The 21,636-nt window shown below is 44.7% G+C and overlaps 1 protein-coding gene across 1 annotated transcript in view; it reads right to left on the reverse strand.

The window, feature by feature from the left end:
• LOC117473026 (solute carrier family 12 member 2-like) overlaps positions 1 to 21,636 on the reverse strand; it is a 38,689-nt gene that overhangs the window by 10,734 nt on the left and 6,319 nt on the right. Inside the window, exons 4-14 of the mRNA XM_034118498.1 lie at positions 21,106 to 21,201; positions 19,692 to 19,831; positions 19,491 to 19,601; positions 18,593 to 18,701; positions 18,331 to 18,458; positions 17,290 to 17,374; positions 16,313 to 16,461; positions 2,047 to 2,154; positions 1,442 to 1,565; positions 1,249 to 1,350; positions 325 to 480 (exon numbers count right to left, since the gene is read on the reverse strand). Of these exons, the coding sequence (XP_033974389.1) occupies positions 325 to 480; positions 1,249 to 1,350; positions 1,442 to 1,565; positions 2,047 to 2,154; positions 16,313 to 16,461; positions 17,290 to 17,374; positions 18,331 to 18,458; positions 18,593 to 18,701; positions 19,491 to 19,601; positions 19,692 to 19,831; positions 21,106 to 21,201 (1,308 nt within the window). The remainder of the gene's footprint in view (positions 1 to 324; positions 481 to 1,248; positions 1,351 to 1,441; positions 1,566 to 2,046; positions 2,155 to 16,312; positions 16,462 to 17,289; positions 17,375 to 18,330; positions 18,459 to 18,592; positions 18,702 to 19,490; positions 19,602 to 19,691; positions 19,832 to 21,105; positions 21,202 to 21,636) is intronic.

The raw sequence follows: 21,636 nt of genomic DNA on the forward strand, positions 1-21,636 counted from the left end.
ACACACACACACACACACACACACACACACACACACACACACACACACACACACACACACACACACACACACACACACACACACACACACACACACACACACACACACACACACACACACACACACACACACACACACACACATGATGTTAAGTGTCTGTGAAGTGGACTCAAAAAGGAAGTAGAGTTGGACAGATCACAGTAGGTTGGCAGTTACTAGCATCATTGCGCAACACATTGATGGAAGCAGAATCAAAGTGGTTGGTATTGATCAGATTTAATCTTAGTAATAATCAAAGAAAATGTGAGATCATCATGTCCTCACCAGGTTTGTGGTAGCTGACATAGATGTATAGAGCGAGGACGATGAACAGAGTGACCAGAGCCGCCCACCAGTTGATGATAAACATGACCACCACGCACAGCACCGCCCCGGCCAGAGACACCCACATGTTGTAGTACTTGAAACTTGGGCGCCACCCTGTGTTAACAGACGGGAATTAAACCAAAAGAGCCATGCTAAAATAGGCAAATATAAACAGATCATCATACAAGGAAAAATCTGAACTGAAACAAAGAAAGTTTTAGAGCACACTTCTTCACCATATATTTACTTGATATAGCCTAAAACCAGACATGTTTTGCAAACAATCCATGTTTGAACCCTTATCCTAACAATGTTTCTGGTCAAGTGCAGCCCTAGAAATATACTTGTTATCAATATAGTTTTACAATACAACATAAAACTACACATATTGTTGGGAATGTTGTCCAAAGGTTCAAGACCAACAAAAGTTTTGTTATCCTCTGAAGGCATGAGAAAACAGGCATTAAGTTAACTTTCAGTAATAACGACAATGAGAGCTCTAAACCATTGTCACCTTAGGGGACAGAGTAAGATAAGAAATACCTACTTCGAAAATTGAGGCTTAACTGAGTATTTTCTTTTCTTCAGAGTACTTGAACTTGTCCTCAACTTAACTTTCAACGCAAGGCTCTACTCCCAACCCAACGGTGAGCAAAGAGCAAGTCGCGCATCATGTGAAAGCAGCTTAAGTATAAGGGTGCATTCAAATAAGCCAAAAAAAAAAGTGTAACAAAGGTGTAAGAAGACTCTTTGATCTCGAATGTATTCAAAAAGTTAGAGACCTTTTCAAGTCAACTCTTATGTCATGGCATGCATCTTATATCATCATCATCTTAGATCGCATCATCTATCGAGACTGAATCAATTCAACTTTGGGTTTACCTGGAGAGTTGGCCAGGGAGGCGTGGAAGACAGAGAAGTTAATGAGAGCATACGACGCCAGGAAGAAGTTCGAGATGATGGGAGCGATGATGTTCAACTCCGCTAACAGGCAACAACAGAAAGCTTTGAATGAATATGAACTGTTCATTCTAGTTTTAATCTTTAGCTGCAACAGCAACAGACAGCAGCTCACCAATGAGGATGAAGGCCAGGCCGATGAAGAAGGTCAGGACGTAACCACGGAGAGGCTCGTTGTTCTTCCCATAACCCTTTGCAAACATACCCAGTCCTGGATAAATGTTGTCCTTACATAGCGCCTAGATAACAAAACATTGAGTTAATTATTTATTACATTTGTTAACACAGTTTTTAAGAGAGAGAGGGATATGACATATGAAACTCTTAGATCGGGCTCATGCTTGGATGGATTGGACTAGGGATGATATTTTAGGCCTCTATCTCTCGAAATCTGTGTTTGACCCAAAAAAAGCTAAATGTATCCAATGATGAGAGAAGGTAAATGCTGTTAAAAGATAATAACAAAAGCTAATAGTTCAGGGTTTTTTTCCCAGGCCATTTTCTTTTGTCGTTGGCTTTTTTTCGTTCAGCCATTCACAACAAATACCAATAACAACCTTACAAATGTAACTCCTTAAGTCACTATATTTTGGTTGCTGATGATACACATGTTCAATTTTAAACAGTTATTGTTGTTAATTCCTCTATTTATGTCTGTGTAAGAAGATGTTTTTTGTTCATTTGTCTTGTAATAAATCAGATTATGAAGGAGTTTCTGACCTGGAAGACTTTGGGCGCGCTGACCAGCGAGGCCAGAGCCGAGGACAGAGTAGCTGAAAAAATCCCTGCAGAGATCAGAGGACCGAAGCCTGACACCAGACTCATGACCTGTAACACACACACACACACACACACACACACACACACACACACACACACACACACACACACACACACACACACACACACACACACACACACACACACACACACACACACACACACACACACACACACACACACACACACACACACACACACACACACACACGTGAACATGACTCATGTAGCATAGTGTTATGCTAACATACTGCCAAGTAAGAAGTTATGGGATACTGTTTGTGTCTTATTTATTTCTCTATGATATGCAAAACAAACCACATACTGTAGAGCAGTGGTTAGCAATGACATCTTAAGGCTCCCTCCATAGAACCAGCTGATTTTGGTGTGCAAAAGAACAGTTTGAGGTGCAAAGAAACAACTTTTCCGTTTGCTCAGAAATAGCTTTTTGCGGTACATAGAAACAACATTTATTTGCGTAGAATCTAATTGCAGTGAGTAGAAACTTGGGTTATGTTTTGTAACCCTAGTTCCACATATACCTGGATTCTTGCCGAGCCCAAATAGGTTTGACAACTCAATTTTGACTATGTAGATTATTGTTTGATGTCACCCCTACTAATCTAATATAGTCTGATCTGGAATTGAATCTCGTCTAAATTGTGTGATCTAAATCAGGCTTGACTCCATAATTTAACAGCGGTTTAAGTGAACAGTTTATAAATGCGAACAAGTGGGGACCCTAAGACATTGTTCCTAAAAAACTAAAAGAAACTCCTTTCATGACATAATATTATGTAATTAAATTACAGACTGAACAGAAGGACAGAAGGCAGCTCCATTGTGAAACATCAACACCTACAAACATTATGTGACGTCTGTTAGCATGTGAGAGGACGAGAACCACACACAGATGTTAGATTTAACTGTTTTTCAGTTGGACAGATTTTAGTGAGACACAGCAAAACGTAATAATATCATTATAGTTAAACCAGAGACAGTGTTTCCGTCCGTAGCAATAGACAACATCAAAACAATGTCAGGGATATCAGTGTCAGAGAGCTGTGTGAGTGTGTGTGTGTGTGTGTGTGTGTGTGTGTGCATGCGTGCGTGTGTGTAGAAAAGGCCCCAAAGTTATAGATATTGATATATATATATATTATTTTATTATACAGAGTTTATACCTGTTAAATTGTGCCTTCATGGTGGGGAGGGGCTAACCCACGTGTTTTGGGTGATATCATACATCAGAGGGTAATGTGCGTCAGTAGTTGCAGAAAAGTTATGCCGTCTTAACCTTCGTCTTGTGTGCGTAAATGAACGTGAGTGTTTGTCCACAGTGCTGCCTGTTATGTTGTTCTACACTTTATTATTATTGTGATAACTTCTGTGCCGATGTGGCTTAATGCAGAGTCTCCGTGCTCATGTGATCTGTGCATGCTGCGTGCATATTTATTAAGTCACTCGTCAAGTGAGTCGGCACTCCTGTCTCAAAGTTAGGGGTATATACACCGTGTTGAGTGGCACAGACCTATTATTAATGTAATGGGATGTAGTTTATGTGGATAAATGTTTATGTGGCGTTAAAGGTGAAATATTATGTGTTTACAGTTCATTTATTGCTCCGCTACTCGGCTACCGGAAGTAGCATGTCTGTAGCGTTTCACAATAAGAGCATCGGCTGCCGCTTTCCGCCAACCGGAAGTAGAACGTTATTCATTAGCGGTAGCTTAACTTTGAATCTCTGCGTGTCCCTGGTAAAGAGTGTTTGACATTATATGTTAATGTGTTTATGATTATAAGAGAAGGGAGACATGTTGTATTATGTCTAGATTATTATTTCTATAGGGTTTGGCAATATTATGTATATTATGTATGTATGCATAAGTGCTGATGCGCCGGTGAAGATGGCCGCATCGTCTATGTGCTCCTCTCCAACTTTGCCCATTTTCGTATTTTGTACATATTTCTTTTACTTTTGCCGTTTTACTTTTAACATGGTTCGCAACATGCTAGCCGACCGCACCTACTCTGCCATACAATATAGCAGAGAGGAACTTTTCCAATTGCGAAACTTCGTGGACAATAATAACCCTCCGACAAACAATGGAGATTCACCATGGCTACCTGTTGCTGTTCTACCTGAGAGACGCAAGAAGAAGACAAAGCGGGGATGCCGGGCCGGGTTGCTGGTCAGACTGAGAAAACGAGAGAATCGGCCCCCTCTTCCGAGTATTCTTCTGGCTAATGTTCAATCCATTGAAAATAAGCTAGATGAACTCAGAAGCCGGATTGCTTTTCAACGGGACATTAAGAACTGTAACGTGTTAATTCTCACTGAGACTTGGCTCAACCCCGCTATCCCGGACTCCGCTATTGTCCCTGACGGATTCTCTATTTTTCGTCAGGACTGGACTGCTAACTCGGGGAAAAGTAAGGGAGGCGGTGTGTGTGTAATGACTAACAACAACTGGTGCTCAGATGTGAAGATTATTTCATCGGACTGTTCCGCACAGCTAGAGCACCTCATGATCTCATGTCGGGCCTTCCATCTGCCGAGGGAATTCACATCTGTTGTGATAACAGCAGTGTATATCCCGCCGCAGCCACTCGCCGACAACAACACGGCACTCGATCAGCTGTTTGGGTTTATTGATAAAACCGAGACTTCACGGCCAGATGCGGCGTTCGTTGTGGCCGGAGATTTCAACACCGCCAACATGAAGAAGGTTTTGCCAAAATATTACCAACACATCAACTTCCCGACGCGCGGGGGAAACATACTGGACCATGTTTATTCCCCTTTCCGGAATGGATATAAGGCTCTCCCTCGCCCTCCCTTCGGCAAATCAGACCATATCTCACTACTGTTGTTGCCTGCGTACAAGCAGAAACTTAAAAGGGACAGACCGATAACAAGGACAGTACAACGATGGAGCGAGGAGTCAGATTCAGCACTGCAGGATTGCTTTGCATCTACGGATTGGAGTGTGTTTGAGGACAATAACATCAACACACACACGGACACTGTCATCTGCTACATTGGGAAATGCATCGATGACGTGGTACCGAAGGTTTCTGTACGGACATTCCCAAATCAAAAGCCCTGGGTAAACGGTGAGGTGCGCGGCAAACTGAAAGCGCGCACTCTCGCGCACACAGCGGGAGATTTGGAGGAGTACAGGAAGTCTAGGTATGATCTCCGGAGAGCAATTAAAAAGGCAAAGAGACAGTACAAAGACAAGGTGGAATCTGACTTCAAAGGCTGTAACACTAGGAATATGTGGGCGGGACTAAGGACAATGACTGACTACAAAGGAGCAGCGGGGGGTGCTGCGGGAGTGTCTGCGTGCGCATCTCTCCCAGATGAGCTAAACAGTTTTTTTGCACGCTTTGAGAGCAGCCAGGCTGTGGAGGTACAGAGGGACCAGGAGCTACACTGCCCTTTTGTTTTAAATAGGGCAGATGTGTGTAAATCCTTTAAAAGGGTTAACCCACACAAGGCTCCTGGACCTGATGGCATCCCTGGCCGTGTTCTCAGGGTGTGTGCAGTTCAGCTGGCAGAGGTGTTCACAGACATCTTCAACAGGTCCCTGCTGCAGTCTGTAGTCCCCACATGTTTTAAACACTCCACCATCATTCCTGTCCCCAAAAAGACAATCATCACCTGCCCTAACGACTACCGCCCAGTAGCACTCACCTCCATCATAATGAAGTGCTTTGAGCGGTTAGTCAAATTATTCATCACCTCCTCCCTCCCTGAATCTCTGGACCCCCTGCAGTTTGCCTACAGAGCAAACAGGTCCACAGACGACGCCATAGCCCTCACCCTCCACACTGCCCTCTCACACCTGGACCCGAAGAACAGGAACACATATGTGAGAATGCTGTTCATTGACTACAGTTCAGCATTCAACACCATTGTGCCCTCCAAGCTGGCCATCAAGCTCAGAGACCTCGGGCTCAACAGCGCCCTCTGTGACTGGATCCTGAACTTCCTGACGGGCAGACCCGAGGCAGTGCGGGTGGGAAATATCACATCCTCCACCCTGATTCTCAACACCGGTGCCCCTCAAGGCTGCGTGCTCAGCCCTCTCCTCTACTCCCTGTTCACCCACGACTGCGTGGCCACACACAGCTCCAACACCATCGTGAAGTTTGCTGATGACACGACCGTCATCGGCCAGATCACAGACGATGACGAGACGGCGTACAGAGAGGAGGTCGAAAACCTGACATCTTGGTGCCAGGAGAACAACCTCCATCTCAACATCAGCAAAACAAAGGAGCTGATTGTGGACTACAGGAAGCAGCAGGGAGAGGGACACGCCCCCATCGCCATCAATGGGACTACGGTGGAGAGAGTCAAAAGCTTCAGGTTCCTTGGGGTCCACATCACTGAGGACCTGACATGGTCTCTTCACACCACCACCATCACCAAGAAAGCTCGACAGCGGCTCTTCTTCCTCCGCAGGTTGAGGAGGTTCAAAATGGATTCCAGGATACTCTGCAACTTCTACAGGTGCACGATAGAGAGTATCCTCACTGGCAGCATGACGGCCTGGTACGGCAGCTGCACCGACCTCGATCGTAAGGCTTTACAGAGGGTGGTGAAAACTGCACAGCACATCACCAGGACGGAGCTGCCATCCATGGAGGACCTTTACTCCCAGCGGCTCAGGAAGAAATCACTACGGATTATCAAAGACCCCCATCACCCCAGCCACAAACTGTTCTTTCTGTTGCCGTCTGGCAGACGTTACCGCAGCATCCTGGCAAGGACAAGAAGATTCGGAGACAGTTTCTTCCCGCGGGCAGTGAGACTGTCAAACATTCAACTGCTACTCAGTAGTATGTATCTAATACCTAATATATATATATCATTCCAATAACTTGTATATAGACTCATACTGCACTATTCCACATCATAACTTTATTTCATTTTTATAACTATTATTATTTTTGTATTGCTCATGCTCTTATTGTTATTATGTTATGTTATTATGTTGCATTGTTGGAGAAGCCTGTGACATAAGATTTTCAACTGCATAATTACTCTGTAGCTATGTCAGATTGACAATAAAGAACCTTGAACCTTGAACCTTGAAGTTATCTTATATTGATTGTATTTTGTTTATTTCCTTTATAGGAAAAACCACACACAGACAAATATCTGTATGTCTGCCTAAATAAGTAAAGAAGTCAAGCCTCATCTTAGCTCCTCATGTCCTCTATTCTGGACCTTTGGCCTTAAGTGGTGTTCTGGCCGACACACCTGGGTGAACCTAGTGATAGACACAAAACTAGTGCCAACACTGAGTTATCTCCAGTGGCTGCTGGTGGAAAATATTTTAGGTGGGGCTGTGGAAATGGTGATCAAACAATACTAGGGGGCATTTTTTTGAGAAAAGACCCCCTAAATTATGACTTCTGGTGATGTTAGAGGGGGGGGGGAAGGACAATTTGAGGCTTAAAAATATGAGAAGACTGATCAATACCTCCATAACTTCAGTGTGGTTAGCTATGAATCTTCCAAAACTTCCAAACACCTTGTCCTGGACATAGTTTCTACAGCATAAACTGTGCTAACAAGCTGAGATTCCACATATTCTAGAAATATAAGTATCATCACTGAGCGATCAGAACTCGCGACAGGGGAAGCAAATACAGACATCACACGACGTAGCTTTAGGTAGCAAAACTCACCTTTTGCAGAATAACAATTCTGATCAAAAACGAGAAAAACGCAGCTGAAGGTTAATCCATAGGTTAATCCAATGTGTCTGTCAGTTTGAAAAATGATTGATGATCCATAATTCCATTTTTATGTCAAAAACTGAGTTTTCATTAGCTGCTAATGGTAGCTTCCAGAGTGTATGACAGCTTCCTGTTTTGTCTCCTTGGATACGAGTCCAAACAACTCACAGACTGCACCGGGCGCTCACGTAGGAGCCCTGTGACCATCAGATTTGACGACGCTGATTGGCTGAAATTATGTTTCGTCGGCATAGTTTAAAGATAGCAACAGTTGGCTTCTGCTGCACTTGCTGCACTCTCGTCTGGGCGCTGTGCATAGCGCCCAGACGAGATTGAGTAATGATACACGGGCAAGGCCTGGCAGGAAACATGTGACTTATCAGTAACTTTAGACATCGTAACACAATTTTAAACGAGATTTTATTGTAGATTATACATTTTACTGATACCAATTATATAATATTTACCTTGTTTATTAAAAATAAAAATAAAAATAAAAAATATATTTTTTAAATATATATTTTTTTATTTTTTTTATTTTTAATGTGGGAAGAGGGGGGGCGGCGCCCCTAGCGCCCCTATGGGCCGGCCGCCACTGGTTACCTCTAACTCTCCACTACATTGATGGTCCTTCGAGCCGGAGTCACAAGGTTTACGTCAGAGATGGAACCATTACCAGGGTATGAGGCCTATGGTGCACGCCCTAGAAGGCAAACCCGCCTTCCAACGCGATATGCAGACTATGATGTGGATCATCGAGGATACATTAGTCAGAGATACCGACAGGAAGAAGAGACTTCTCCTCTGGAGGGTAAGGCCAGGATGACCCCCCTCACCCCCCCCAATGACTCTCCCCCACCAAGGCACCTCAACAGGCGTGATGCTAATTTCCAGGAGATGGACTTTAGCTATGGGGCTGGCAGCCAGCAGCTGTTTCCAGAGAGAGAGCCGAGGGATCGGTTTCGAGAATACTCTACTCACCTGCCTACATCGCTGCACCACAGACCTCCGCGTGAGGATGACAGAGTAGAGCTAGAGAATATTCGTCAAGAAAGGTTTCTACTTCAGCAGACTCAGCGACGTATGTCATCAGATATAGATGAGCTCAAAGCACTGCGAGCAGACATGAGACAGTTGGTGGATACTGTCCGTAACCTTAAGACCCCATCACTACATAGCAACAAGCCAGAGTTAACGGTGATGCAGCCACCGGCACCGTTTGTAGGCGAACCTGATAGTGAGGATGAGGATGATTGGCCTGCACCACCACCATGGCCTGACCCAGTAAGTGGAGAGTTACTGCCTGGCGACTATATAACGCCTCATCACCCCAACGGGAGACCAGATGAGCTTCCACCGAAGGAAGAAGAAGTTCCAGCTCCAGTGACTCAGCCGTCTGTGGGTCAGCAACATGTACAGCACTCAGCACATGGTGCCCTTCCTGCTACGCGGTCAAGGGAGAACTACGCTGATTATTCAACTCCCTGGTACCAGCCTGCTCAGCCGTCACCGCGACCACTCAGTTTGGCTCCAACTGAGCCCAAGTACCAAGTTTATGGTGGTCACAGGAGTGAGCATAGCAGTAACCCAGTTCCCCCACCGCAGCCTCATCCACATAGATCATGGACACAGCCACTGCCCTCCAGACCTGCCCTCATATCAGAGCCAGGTTACCATGGACCACGCCCAACAATCCGCAACTTCTCAAGTCGAGACCCAAGTGAGTTTGCACGGCTCAAGATCTCCTTGGAGAACCTCCTACCGCCCAGTGCAACAGAGCTGTTCAAGTATCAGGTATTGGTGGATCACCTGCAACTAGAAGAAGCCAGGTTAATAGCAGACGCTTACCTCAACTCTCCAACGCCCTTCTCAGACACTATGGCTGCCCTGAACGATAAGTTTGGCCAACCACATCAGATAGCGCTGAAGCGTATTGCTGCTGTGATGGACTCACCGGACATTAAGCGGGGAGACGTTGCTGCCTTCGAGAAGTTTGCTCTTCAGATCCAGTCATTAGTGGGAATGCTGAGAACCATAGGGTCCGAGGGAGAAGTGGAGCTACAGTGTGGTTCACATGTTGCTCGTCTGCTGAGTAAGCTGCCGCCTGAACAGAGAGCAGATTTCCGCCGCTGCATGTTCCGTCAGGGCTCAAGAACTCACAACCTTATAGATCTCGCAGAGTGGCTGAAATATGAGTCCTGGTGCCAGGACTCCGAAGGACAGTTAGCTGTGAAGGGATCGTGGGAGTCATCATCCAGACCTGAGGGACGGCAGGGCAAGCACCACACCACTGTGCTCCACGGGGCCAAGGACACTTGGAAGAAACCAGACTCTCAAGTTTCAGGTAACTCCTTCAAAGGGAACAAGAGTAAGCCATACTGGCCGTACTGTAATAATGAGGACCACTACCTCAGTCAGTGTACAGCAGTAACCACGCTGAACAAAGAACAGCTGACAGCATGGATAAGAACCAATAAGAGGTGTTGGCGCTGTGCACGGCCGCACCAGGCAGCGCAGTGCAACTTAAAGAAGACATGTGGCCTCTGCCAAGGGAAACATCTCCAGGTGCTGCATGATGTGAACTTGAGGCCACCTAAGGAGACAGACTCAGCACCAACCTCGCAGAACCATGGCATGAGGGCCACGACTGAGGTACTGTACCTGGACAGACCCGCTGAAGGCAGTCAAGTCCTTCTGAAAGTCGTCAAAGTTCGCATCCATTATAAGGATCGATTCATCAACACCTATGCCATACTGGATGACGGTTCGGAGAGAACTATGCTGCTGCCAGAGGCTGTAGAGAAGTTAGGTGTGCAAGGGACCCCAGAGGACTTGCCACTACGCACAATCAGACAGGATGTGCAGACCCTTCGCGGTGCATCAGTCTCCTTCTCCATTTCCTCTCCTGCTAAGCCGAAGACCAGGTTCAAGATTACAGGTGCTTTCACCACTGCTCACATTGGACTAGCAGATCATACCTACCCTATGGAGCAACTCCGGGAGAAGTATAAGCACCTCATTGGCCTTCCTATCCGGACCCTCACAAATGCGAAGCCTCTGCTTCTCCTTGGAAGTGACCACCCACATCTCGTCACCCCCATTGAACCAGTCAGGTTAGGCCCAAAAGGAGGACCGGCTGCCATTCACACAAGGCTAGGCTGGACGCTGCAAGGCCCAGCCAGTGTTGTCTATCATCTCGCACAACCACAGCAGTGCCTTTTCACATCAGTATCACCACAAGTGAGTGAGCTGATGAAGCATGTCGAGATGTTGTGGCAGGTCGACACTCTTCCTTTCAGAAGCGAGAAACTAGTCACACGTTCGAGGGAGGACCAAGAGGCCATCGGTATCCTGGAGACCAAAACCATCAGAGTACAGGTTAACGACATACCCCGTTATGCCACCCCGCTGCTACGCCGGAAAGACATGCCACTCCTTCAAGCTACTAAAGAAGCCGTCATGCACAGTCTACGGAGTATAGAAAGGAGATTGGCCAAGAACCCTATGCAGGCTGAAGCCTACAAAGTGGAGATGGAAAAGCTGATCAAGGCAGGCTCTGTCATCAAGTGTGACCCTGAAGTACCAGTAGAGGAAGGTCGTGAGTCGTGGTACATTCCTCACCACATGGTAAGCCATAATGGCAAGAACAGACTGGTGTTCAACTGCTCATTTCAGTATCGAGGGCAAAATCTCAATGACTATCTGTTGCCTGGGCCGACCTTAGGAGCATCTCTCCTGGGAGTCCTGCTACGCTTCCGAGAGCATGCAGTAGCAATCAGTGGAGATATCAAGGGCATGTTCCACCAGGTTCGACTTCTCCCAGAAGATCGAGATCTGCTCAGATTTGTTTGGCGAGACAGCAGTCAAGATCCTCCTGCGGTGTACGAGTGGCAAGTGTTACCTTTTGGAACGACGTGTAGCCCCTGCTGTGCTACGTTTGCCCTTCAGCGCCACGTCATCGACCATAGTCAGCCAGATGAAGAGGTGAGTACAGTCGAGAAGTGCTTTTATGTAGACAACTGCCTACAGAGCGTCCCCACCATTGCTGAGGCGAGGCACCTGGTCGACAAATTACGAGCCATCCTAGCCTCTGCAGGCTTCGAGCTGCGTCAATGGGCCAGCAATCAACCAGAGGTCATCAGTCACCTACCAGAAGAGAGTCGCTCTACCAGTCTTGAGCTATGGCTGGCTCAGAACAAGACAGATGTCCCAGAATCCACTCTAGGACTGAGCTGGCTCTTCCAAAAGGATATCCTGGGCTACAAGCATCGTCCCGTGGATTATGGTGAAATCACGATGCGCAACATCTACAAAGTGCTGGCAAGTCAGTACGACCCCCTAGGGTTCATCTTACCCTACACAACCAGGGCAAAAATACTCTTCAGGCACCTATGGGATAAACATCGTGGATGGGATGACCCGCTGCTACCTCAAGAGCTTCTACGGCAGTGGAAAGTCTGGGAGGAAGAACTACAAGTCCTGCCTCAGGTCAACCTGCCCCGGCCATACCTACCAAAGGAAGTGGACATCTCCGCTCTACAGAGAGAGATGCACATATTCTGTGACGCCTCGGAAGAAGCTTACGGCTCGGTGGCGTACCTTCGAACTACTGACCGACATGGTGTTGTGTACCTGTCGTTCCTGATGGCCCGCTCCAGAGTCGCTCCTAAGCGCTTCCACTCCATGCCCCGACTGGAACTCTGTGCTGCACTCACTGGTGCTCAGCTGTCGCAGGTTCTGGCAAGGGAACTCACCATCAACATCGACCGGACGATCTTGTGGTCTGATTCCACAACAGTGTTGACGTGGTTGAAGTCCGAGTCCTGCCGGTTCAAGGTCTTCGTTGGCGCCCGCGTAGCTGAGATACAAGAGCTGACAGACAGGAAGGACTGGAGGTACGTTGATTCCGCAAGGAACTCAGCAGATGACGTGACACGTGGTAAGAAGCTAAAGGAACTCATAGAGACCAATAGATGGAGCCAGGGACCCCCCTTTCTCCTGCTGAGTCCAGACTCGTGGCCAGAGGATCCAGCCGTTCACAAAACAGAAGATGCCTCAGAGCTGCGCAAGTCCACTTTCTGTGGAGTCACCGCAGTAGCATCAAGTCAGCCTATTGCAGACCCCAGTCATCCCAACTCCTGGAAGGAGTTGCTGGAGGTGACAGTGCTGGAGCTGCATGGGGCGGCCAAATCCAACGACCCCCCTACTGCTGAAGACTTCTGTCAAGCTGAGCGGTTGATCCTCCAGAGGGTTCAGAGGGATAGCTTCCCACAAGAGTGCAGCCTACTGAAAGCTGGTAAGCCAGTTCTTCGAAGCAGTCGACTCCTCACTCTGTCTCCGGAGTTAGATGAGAGTGGAGAACTCATCCATGTTGGAGGAAGACTACGTCGGGCAGAAGACCTGGAACCGACAGCTCTTCACCCTATCATCCCAGGTCATTGGATGACCAAGCTTCTGATCCAAGACTTTGACAGCCGCTTACACCATCCCGGCCCAGAGAGGGTGTTCGCTGAGTTACGACGCTCCTTCTGGATCTTGAGAGGGCGTGAGGCAGTTCGGCGCTACCAGCACTCCTGTGCTGACTGTCAGCGATGGAGGGCCAGACCAGCGGTACCCAAGATGGCTGACCTTCCAGCAGCCCGTCTGCGCCTATTCAAGCCTCCTTTCTTTTCTACGGGCATGGACTGCTTTGGGCCTTTCCAGGTCAAGGTGGGTCGACGCTTAGAGAAGAGATGGGGAATCATCTTCAAGTGCCTCACCACCAGAGCGGTGTACTTGGACCTCCTCACCGCCATTAGTTCTGATGCCTTCCTGATGGCCCTTCGTCGGTTTATTGCCCGCAGAGGTACACCTGCAGAGCTGTTCTCGGACCAGGGGACAAACTTCAAAGGAGGTGAGAGAGAACTAAGTGAGGCCTTCAAGGACATGGCTCCCGACCTACAGCAGATTCTTGCACCACAGAAGATTGCCTTTCACTTTAACCCCCCAGCAGCTCCCCATTTCGGAGGTGTGTGGGAGAGAGAGATACGCTCGGTTAAGAGTGCCCTGTATGCCACGGTCGGTGCTCAACCGGTCCCAGAAGAAGTGCTTAGCACTGTACTCACTGAGGTGGAGGGGATCCTCAACAGTAAGCCCTTGGGTTATGTGTCTTCAGATGCCAGCGACCCAGATCCAGTGACTCCTAATGTTCTTCTGATGGGGCGGCCAGACGGTTCACTACCCCAGGTAGTCTATCCGGAGAGCGAGCTCATAAGTCGCCGCCGTTGGAAACACTCCCAAGTTCTGGCTGACCACTTCTGGGCTCGATTCATGAGGCTCTACTTGCCGAGTCTTCAAGCTCGTCAGAAGTGGCAAGCTACACCTGCCTACATCAGAGTGTAATGTGCGTCAGTAGTTGCAGGAAAGTTATGCCGTCTTAACCTTCGTCTTGTGTGCGTAAATGAACGTGAGTGTTTGTCCACAGTGGTGCCTGTTATGTTGTTCTACACTTTATTATTATTGTGATAACTTCTGTGCCGATGTGGCTTAATGCAGAGTCTCCGTGCTCATGTGATCTGTGCATGCTGCGTGCATATTTATTAAGTCACTCGTCAAGTGAGTCGGCACTCCTGTCTCAAAGTTAGGGGTATATACACCGTGTTGAGTGGCACAGACCTATTATTAATGTAATGGGATGTAGTTTATGTGGATAAATGTTTATGTGGCGTTAAAGGTGAAATATTATGTGTTTACAGTTCATTTATTGCTCCGCTACTCGGCTACCGGAAGTAGCATGTCTGTAGCGTTTCACAATAAGAGCATCGGCTGCCGCTTTCCGCCAACCGGAAGTAGAACGTTATTCATTAGCGGTAGCTTAACTTTGAATCTCTGCGTGTCCCTGGTAAAGAGTGTTTGACATTATATGTTAATGTGTTTATGATTATAAGAGAAGGGAGACATGTTGTATTATGTCTAGATTATTATTTCTATAGGGTTTGGCAATATTATGTATATTATGTATGTATGCATAAGTTATCTTATATTGATTGTATTTTGTTTATTTCCTTTATAGGAAAAACCACACACAGACAAATATCTGTATGTCTGCCTAAATAAGTAAAGAAGTCAAGCCTCATCTTAGCTCCTCATGTCCTCTATTCTGGACCTTTGGCCTTAAGTGGTGTTCTGGCCGACACACCTGGGTGAACCTAGTGATAGACACAAAACTAGTGCCAACAATGAGTTATCTCCAGTGGCTGCTGGTGGAAAAATATTTTAGGTGGGGCTGTGGAAATGGTGATCAAACAATACTAGGGGGCATTTTTTTGAGAAAAGACCCCCTAAATTATGATTTCTGGTGATGTTAGAGGGGGGGGGGAAGGACAATTTGAGGCTTAAAAATATGAGAAGACTGATCAATACCTCCATAACTTCAGTGTGGTTAGCTATGAATCTTCCAAAACTTCCAAACACCTTGTCCTGGACATAGTTTCTACAGCATAAACTGTGCTAACAAGCTGAGATTCCACATATTCTAGAAATATAAGTATCATCACTGAGCGATCAGAACTCGCGACAGGGGAAGCAAATACAGACATCACACGACGTAGCTTTAGGTAGCAAAACTCGGAGATATGCTCACCTTTTGCAGAATAACAATTCTGATCAAAAACGAGAAAAACGCAGCTGAAGGTTAATCCACACACACACACACACACATACACACACACACACACACACACACACACACACACACACACACACACACACACGCATCTACGACGGCGCGCAGAATCACGAGCTGCAGTCTGACACAATTTACACTTTTTAATTTGACAGAGTCTGTTAATGCCGCTAAAGAGTTATAAATGATACATCTGCTTTCCATTATTATCATTGAAGTCTATGCCAGGCACCAGACGTAGCAAATCAGTATTGGGCTGAAACTAATGTATCCTTTGATAGTCCTAAATACCTTTTTGTATTAATCTCAAATACATACAATAGTTGTACTTGAGGTAATAAAAGGTGTGTATCTTGAGGCTAAATATTGCAGTGTTGGCAATTGTAGCACTAAAACCAAGTGTGTAAAGTGTGTCTTTATTATGGAAAGACAGTCAAGGTCTCATTATTAAGGTAAATGAAAAGTCTCATCATGGTCTGGAAGGCTGCATAAACAGCAACAAACACAAGATCTAAAAGATGAATGGGATCAGATTTCTACTTCGATGGACTGTCAATGTGTGTTGACGGTCTTATCCTGACACGGCATCTCCGTCAATATGTAGGCTTCCATAGGAAAACAATGGCTGTGGGTGTTTGGATACACGTCACATCTGCTCATGTGTGTTGGCCTTTATGTGACACAAATTCCTGAGCTGGCCTGTTCAGTATTTTGAATAATAAAACAGTATTGTATCTTATTGGTCATCAGATCTTTAGGGTTGGGGTTGGGGTTAGCGTCCGTTACCTGGAAGTCGTTCATCAGGCCGAACTGACAGCCTCCCTCCTTGCAGATGGAGAAGTCGTAGCCCAGCGTGCAGGCGGCGTCGGTGCAGTTCACCGTGTCGCTCACCGTGTCGTTTTGATCGCCAGTGGCATCCCTGACAATGCAGGAGCCTGGAGGATGAGAAAACCGACACACACTCTAACATAAGCCACAAACAGGGAGATTTAGTAAATCATGCTTTTGGTTTATTAGGTTAAGGCTTTTATTGTCATGTGCACAGTAGCTACAGTGTAGTTATGACAATGGAAATCTTAGGTCACAGGCTCCTCCAACAGTGCAACACAATAAAACAGATAATAGTGCAAATAAATAAAATAAAATAGAATAGAATAAAATTGTGCAGAATAGTCTATATACAAGTAATTGGAATATTGATATATATAAGTTACAAACGGATGAATGTTATGTATGTTCTTTCAAAAGTTCAGGTGCTTAACAGTCTTACGGCCTGTGGGATGAAACTGTCCCAGAGTCTGGTGTTTTTTTGGCTTTGCTGCACTATTGAGTATTATCCCCAAAGAACACTGACCATTCATTGATGTATCACACTCCAATTTTATTGTACTTTTCCTTCCTTTTTCATTTATGTGTGGTTAATTTCATATCTTAAGTTTGATTTTTAAAGTAACAACACAAGAGGTGTCGATAACAATTATTTATCAATGTGTACAGCGAGAGTAATATATGTTTCAATATTAATTTTTTTAATCGGACCAAAAAGGGGGCAAAATAGTCATTGTATACATCTCCTTAATATTTGCCAGATATGTGACTTAAACAGCATTGTCATATAATGTATAATAGCTGTAAAGATATTTATAAAATGCATATCATCACAGTTTTACGTGACACAATTTGTGCAACAAATGAACAGCAGTTCTGAAGTAAGCAAGTCTTAATGAGTTTTGGAATAGGAGCTACCAATGAGTGTTAAATACCTGCAGAGATGGCAACGGCAATGTATGTGATTCCTGTGATGAGAATGGCCAGCAGAGTACCTTTAGGGATCGCCGACTGGGGGTCCTGAGGAAAGAGACATGACCACATTCAAGTTTATTTTTTGTCAATTTAAAATGTGGTTTGAGCCTCAAGCTAATGAGTATGTGATACATAGCTAAAATAATATTTTCTCTGACTTCCCCTGGTGAAAGTAATAATTTAAATGTATTTGTAACATCAACCATATAACACATTTCATACAACAAGTATGTGTTCTGAAAAAGACAAAACAAAAAAAAGTAGTCACATCGAAGAGAGTTAAGAAGTCAGAACAATAAATAAATAATACATGACAATTATTACTCTATGTGAGATTACCATTTTGTGAGTTTATCGATGAATACATGATAGGAAAATTAAAGTTTTATTTTATAAATATCAAGCTGTGTTCACATGCTCAACTCCACATGTAGACTATTTCAGGTTATTTTATGAAACATATCCAACATAAGCATAGACTTAAGTCCTGGAGCAATGTTCCTTCATGTAAAAGAGGCAGAGCAACATAGTGATGAGTTAGTAACCTAAACTGTACAGCCTGAAACTAGGCCTTAAAGTGTTTTTCAAAACGTTGAAAAGGGCAATTTAAGTACCTGGCTGTAGTGTTTAGACAGTCAAGAAAAGTCTAAATAACCCCGAGAGAAATATGGTGAGCTTTTTCTAGGTGTGACCTTATTCTTGAAATGCAATATGGCCAAAAACATATACATTATTGAGCCATACAATGACTGATTTCTGAAACGCTATATACAAGAGTGTCCACAGGGCTTGGATCATCAGATGAAGCAGAGATATAGATTTGAGTGTCATCTGCGTATCAATGGATGCCAAGCTGTTGACTATTACAACTAAGTGGCAGCTAGTAAAGAAATGCAAGAGTGGGGCTTAAGACAAAATCTTAGGACACACCACAAGACACATATTTACTTTCTGAACAGGACTATATGCCTATATTATATTATGCAAAATGTAAAACTCACTGCGAGGTCTCCGGAGATGTTGGCTCCAGCCAGGATCCCGGTGGCCGCAGGGAAGAAAATGGCGAACACTGAGAAGAATGTCTCCTCATCTCTAAAGTCTGGACCAAAGTTCTCTAAAAGGATAGCAGCTAAAAGAGAAGAGAACCAACACAGAGGAGAATAGTAAGTATTTTTCAGTAATACATTCTCAAACGGCATAGATTAGGTCAGGGACACTTGAATAGACCAAATGTTTGTATACATAAAAAAAATGCAGACTTACAATTGTAGCCAAAGAATCCTTTGGGGTCTTTGCTTTCCATTGACATGAAGCTTCCTATGAAGTAGTTTGCGATGGCTGCCAGAAGGATCACCAGGAGGACGATCTGAGCCTGATAGACAGAGAGAGAAAGACACAGATCGGGAGGATGGTATAATCAATGTGATGTTTTTATTTTAACAAATGATCTCCTTACTGATCACAAGATCTGCTGTTTGTGTTTGAATCTAGGATGCTAGTTTATAACCTGAGACAACCACTGATCACTGATCAAGATTGTAACTAATTGCCCCTTTTTTTGTAACTGTAGCTGTACATGACACGTGGCAGTAGTAAATTGCACATAGCAAGTTCTTACAACAAGATGGATGATTGGATTATACCAGATAATGTGGCTACGCTAACATGCTAATGTTTAGCAAGTACTGTAAAATGTTCTAGCCTAATAGCATGCCATCGTTCTAAAACTCACTGCTAAACCAAAAGTACAGATGAGGGTAATGGGGAAGGGCATTAGATCTGCAGGTTTTTGGACATGACCTGAAGATGATAAATAAATAAAGGTATTTCAATTCATCCTGGTGGGACCATGAATATCTAAACCACTCGTTAATGTAATCCAACCACTAGTTGTTTTAATTTGAATACAAACTATTATGTGATCATCATGGTGGTGGTAGATGAAGTCAGGGAATCAACAATGTAGGATTCATCCTCTGGAGACCATGAATACTTGCAAATAGTTTCATTTTTGCCATACAACCAATGTTGAGCTATTTCAGTCAGACCAAAGGCACATGTTTGAGGCTTTAATATTAACAGCAGGGAGCTATAATTTACTATCAGCGTCATGTGTCAGTCTATGAGATGTCCTCTGAGGATGTTCAGTGTTCTGTCCTACCTTGGCTTCCCACTCCATCCCTGCTACAGAGATTCCCAGCAGCAGGATGACAGTCAGAGTCCCGACGATACGAATGTCATTTAGCTCATCGGTCATCAAAGCATCGACATCCTGCAACCAACAGCAGGAACAAGATCAATATGAGGATCTATGCAAAACAATCTGACACAATTCGAATGGTTATACCAAGTTATTTCTTACGTTAAGCATCTCAACGACTGTCTCTGCAAAGCCTACGACGTACATGGCCACAGCCACTGCGTTGGCAAAAGCAAAGATGAGACCGATGGACCCTCCAAACTCCGGTCCCAGACTCCTGGAGATCAGGTAGTACGCTCCGCCTGCACAGCAGTGACTCAGGTATTAGTCATTGTTTCATTATGGGGTACCGTAAATTTGAAAATTACCTTTTATTCTCAGGGACACTCTAGCGCTGATGGTGGTTGCCAACCCAGAGGTCTTTAGGTTGAATTATGCGAGTAAAATCACCACTTCAGTTCTCTTATAACTTCTTGACTAGGGATGGGTATCGTATGAAATGTATCGATTCCGATTCCGATTCTGCTTCTCGATTCCGGTTCTTATCGATTCCCCGTTTAGATTCCAAAATTGTAAAAGAAAGAGGTCTAATGTTTAGAAATATCTTTATTTTTTCAAGCTTTTAACTGACACTTTTATAAATAAAGAAAATACACAATAGCTGTGCTTTATTTCAACTGAGGTAGTAGCAGGAAACCTACTGACATACGTTTTATAACAGTACCTGGCTTTTACTGTTCAAGTACCCTACTATCGTCAATTTTTTTTTTAACCTTGCATACCTAAATGACGGCGCTTCGACAACCGAGAAGGGATGTAGCCCTTTGACAACAAATGCTGTTACCGCTCTGTGAAACTCCTCCGTTTTTTCTCTGGTCAGCTTTCCTTTTAATGCCAAAGAGAACGGTGTGTCGCGGCTAGCTGGACCTGGCATTTCTGGACATGCAAGCGGTGGGTCCGGGGTGCTAGTGCTGGCTATTGATGCCATACTCGGGCTCGGAGACCGCAAGCCATTAAAGACTGTACATTCTTTATTCTTCCGTGCTGTCTTAAATGTTTGCTTAAATTTGAAGTGCAACCTGACGAACAAGCTATTAGCTTGCCACCGGCATTGCACTGTGCCTTGCCTTTCTCTTTTTGTGTGTAGTGGAGCCACACTTTTGAGCGTTTGTAGGCTTTCTTTGCAATACTAAAGGGTTAGTCTACCGCATCTAGGAACCGTTAAGCAGAACCGAAATTGTGTATTTTGTATGGGTACCCGGTACCCGGTACCCGGCATTTTCTTATCGGTTCTCATCTGGAACCGAGTTTCGGTTCCCAACCCTACTCTTGACTGAGCCATCAATCAACTATAGCTATCAGTATTACTTCAAATATGTTCTTTATCTAGTGGTTTTTACGAAAGAAAAAAAAGGTTTCATATGTCTGAAAGTTGGCTGCTAAATGTTAGGGTTTTTGGCTCTCATAATATGTTGCTTTAAAAATAATCTGTATTTCAGGATAACTGGGTGGTAAACTCCACAATAATCAGATTACATTTTCAAAATAAAAGCATGTGTACAGTTGCTGTCATCACCTCCTCGTACGAAGCCGTTGGTTGCTATAGCAGAGGTGGACAGACCGGTGATGGTGGTGACGACACTCGCCATCAGAATGATCGCAATGGTGAGACCTATTAAACATAAAAAAACATAAACAAACTAAGAAACACAGTTCGGAAAATTATGAAACAACAGTTTTGATGAATCATATAATTTCCAGAACTGATTAGCTTATTCAAGCAGGCAAACAGGCCCAACATTCTCTAATGATGAACTTAACATACCCGTTAGCTCAAATTGATAAATCAGCTCATTTCACAGAACTTTTATCAATGTAATTCAATGGCTCTCATTATATATTCCTGAACATCAATGTTTAGTTCACAATATCAGTTAATTGTTATCAGTTAAAGGAGAGGTGTCATGCTTTTCCGGTTATTACCCGTCCCCTTGTGTGTGTGCATGTAAACGGTGTGCAGAGTCAAAACCCTCAAAGTACACCCTGTAGCGAGTAAAACTCTAACACAGAAAATACCTCCCCAAAACGCCTCGTTGGAGATACGTCA

The sequence above is a fragment of the Trematomus bernacchii genome, unplaced genomic scaffold, assembly GCF_902827165.1.
Source record: "Trematomus bernacchii unplaced genomic scaffold, fTreBer1.1, whole genome shotgun sequence".
Taxonomy (NCBI): domain Eukaryota; kingdom Metazoa; phylum Chordata; class Actinopteri; order Perciformes; family Nototheniidae; genus Trematomus; species Trematomus bernacchii.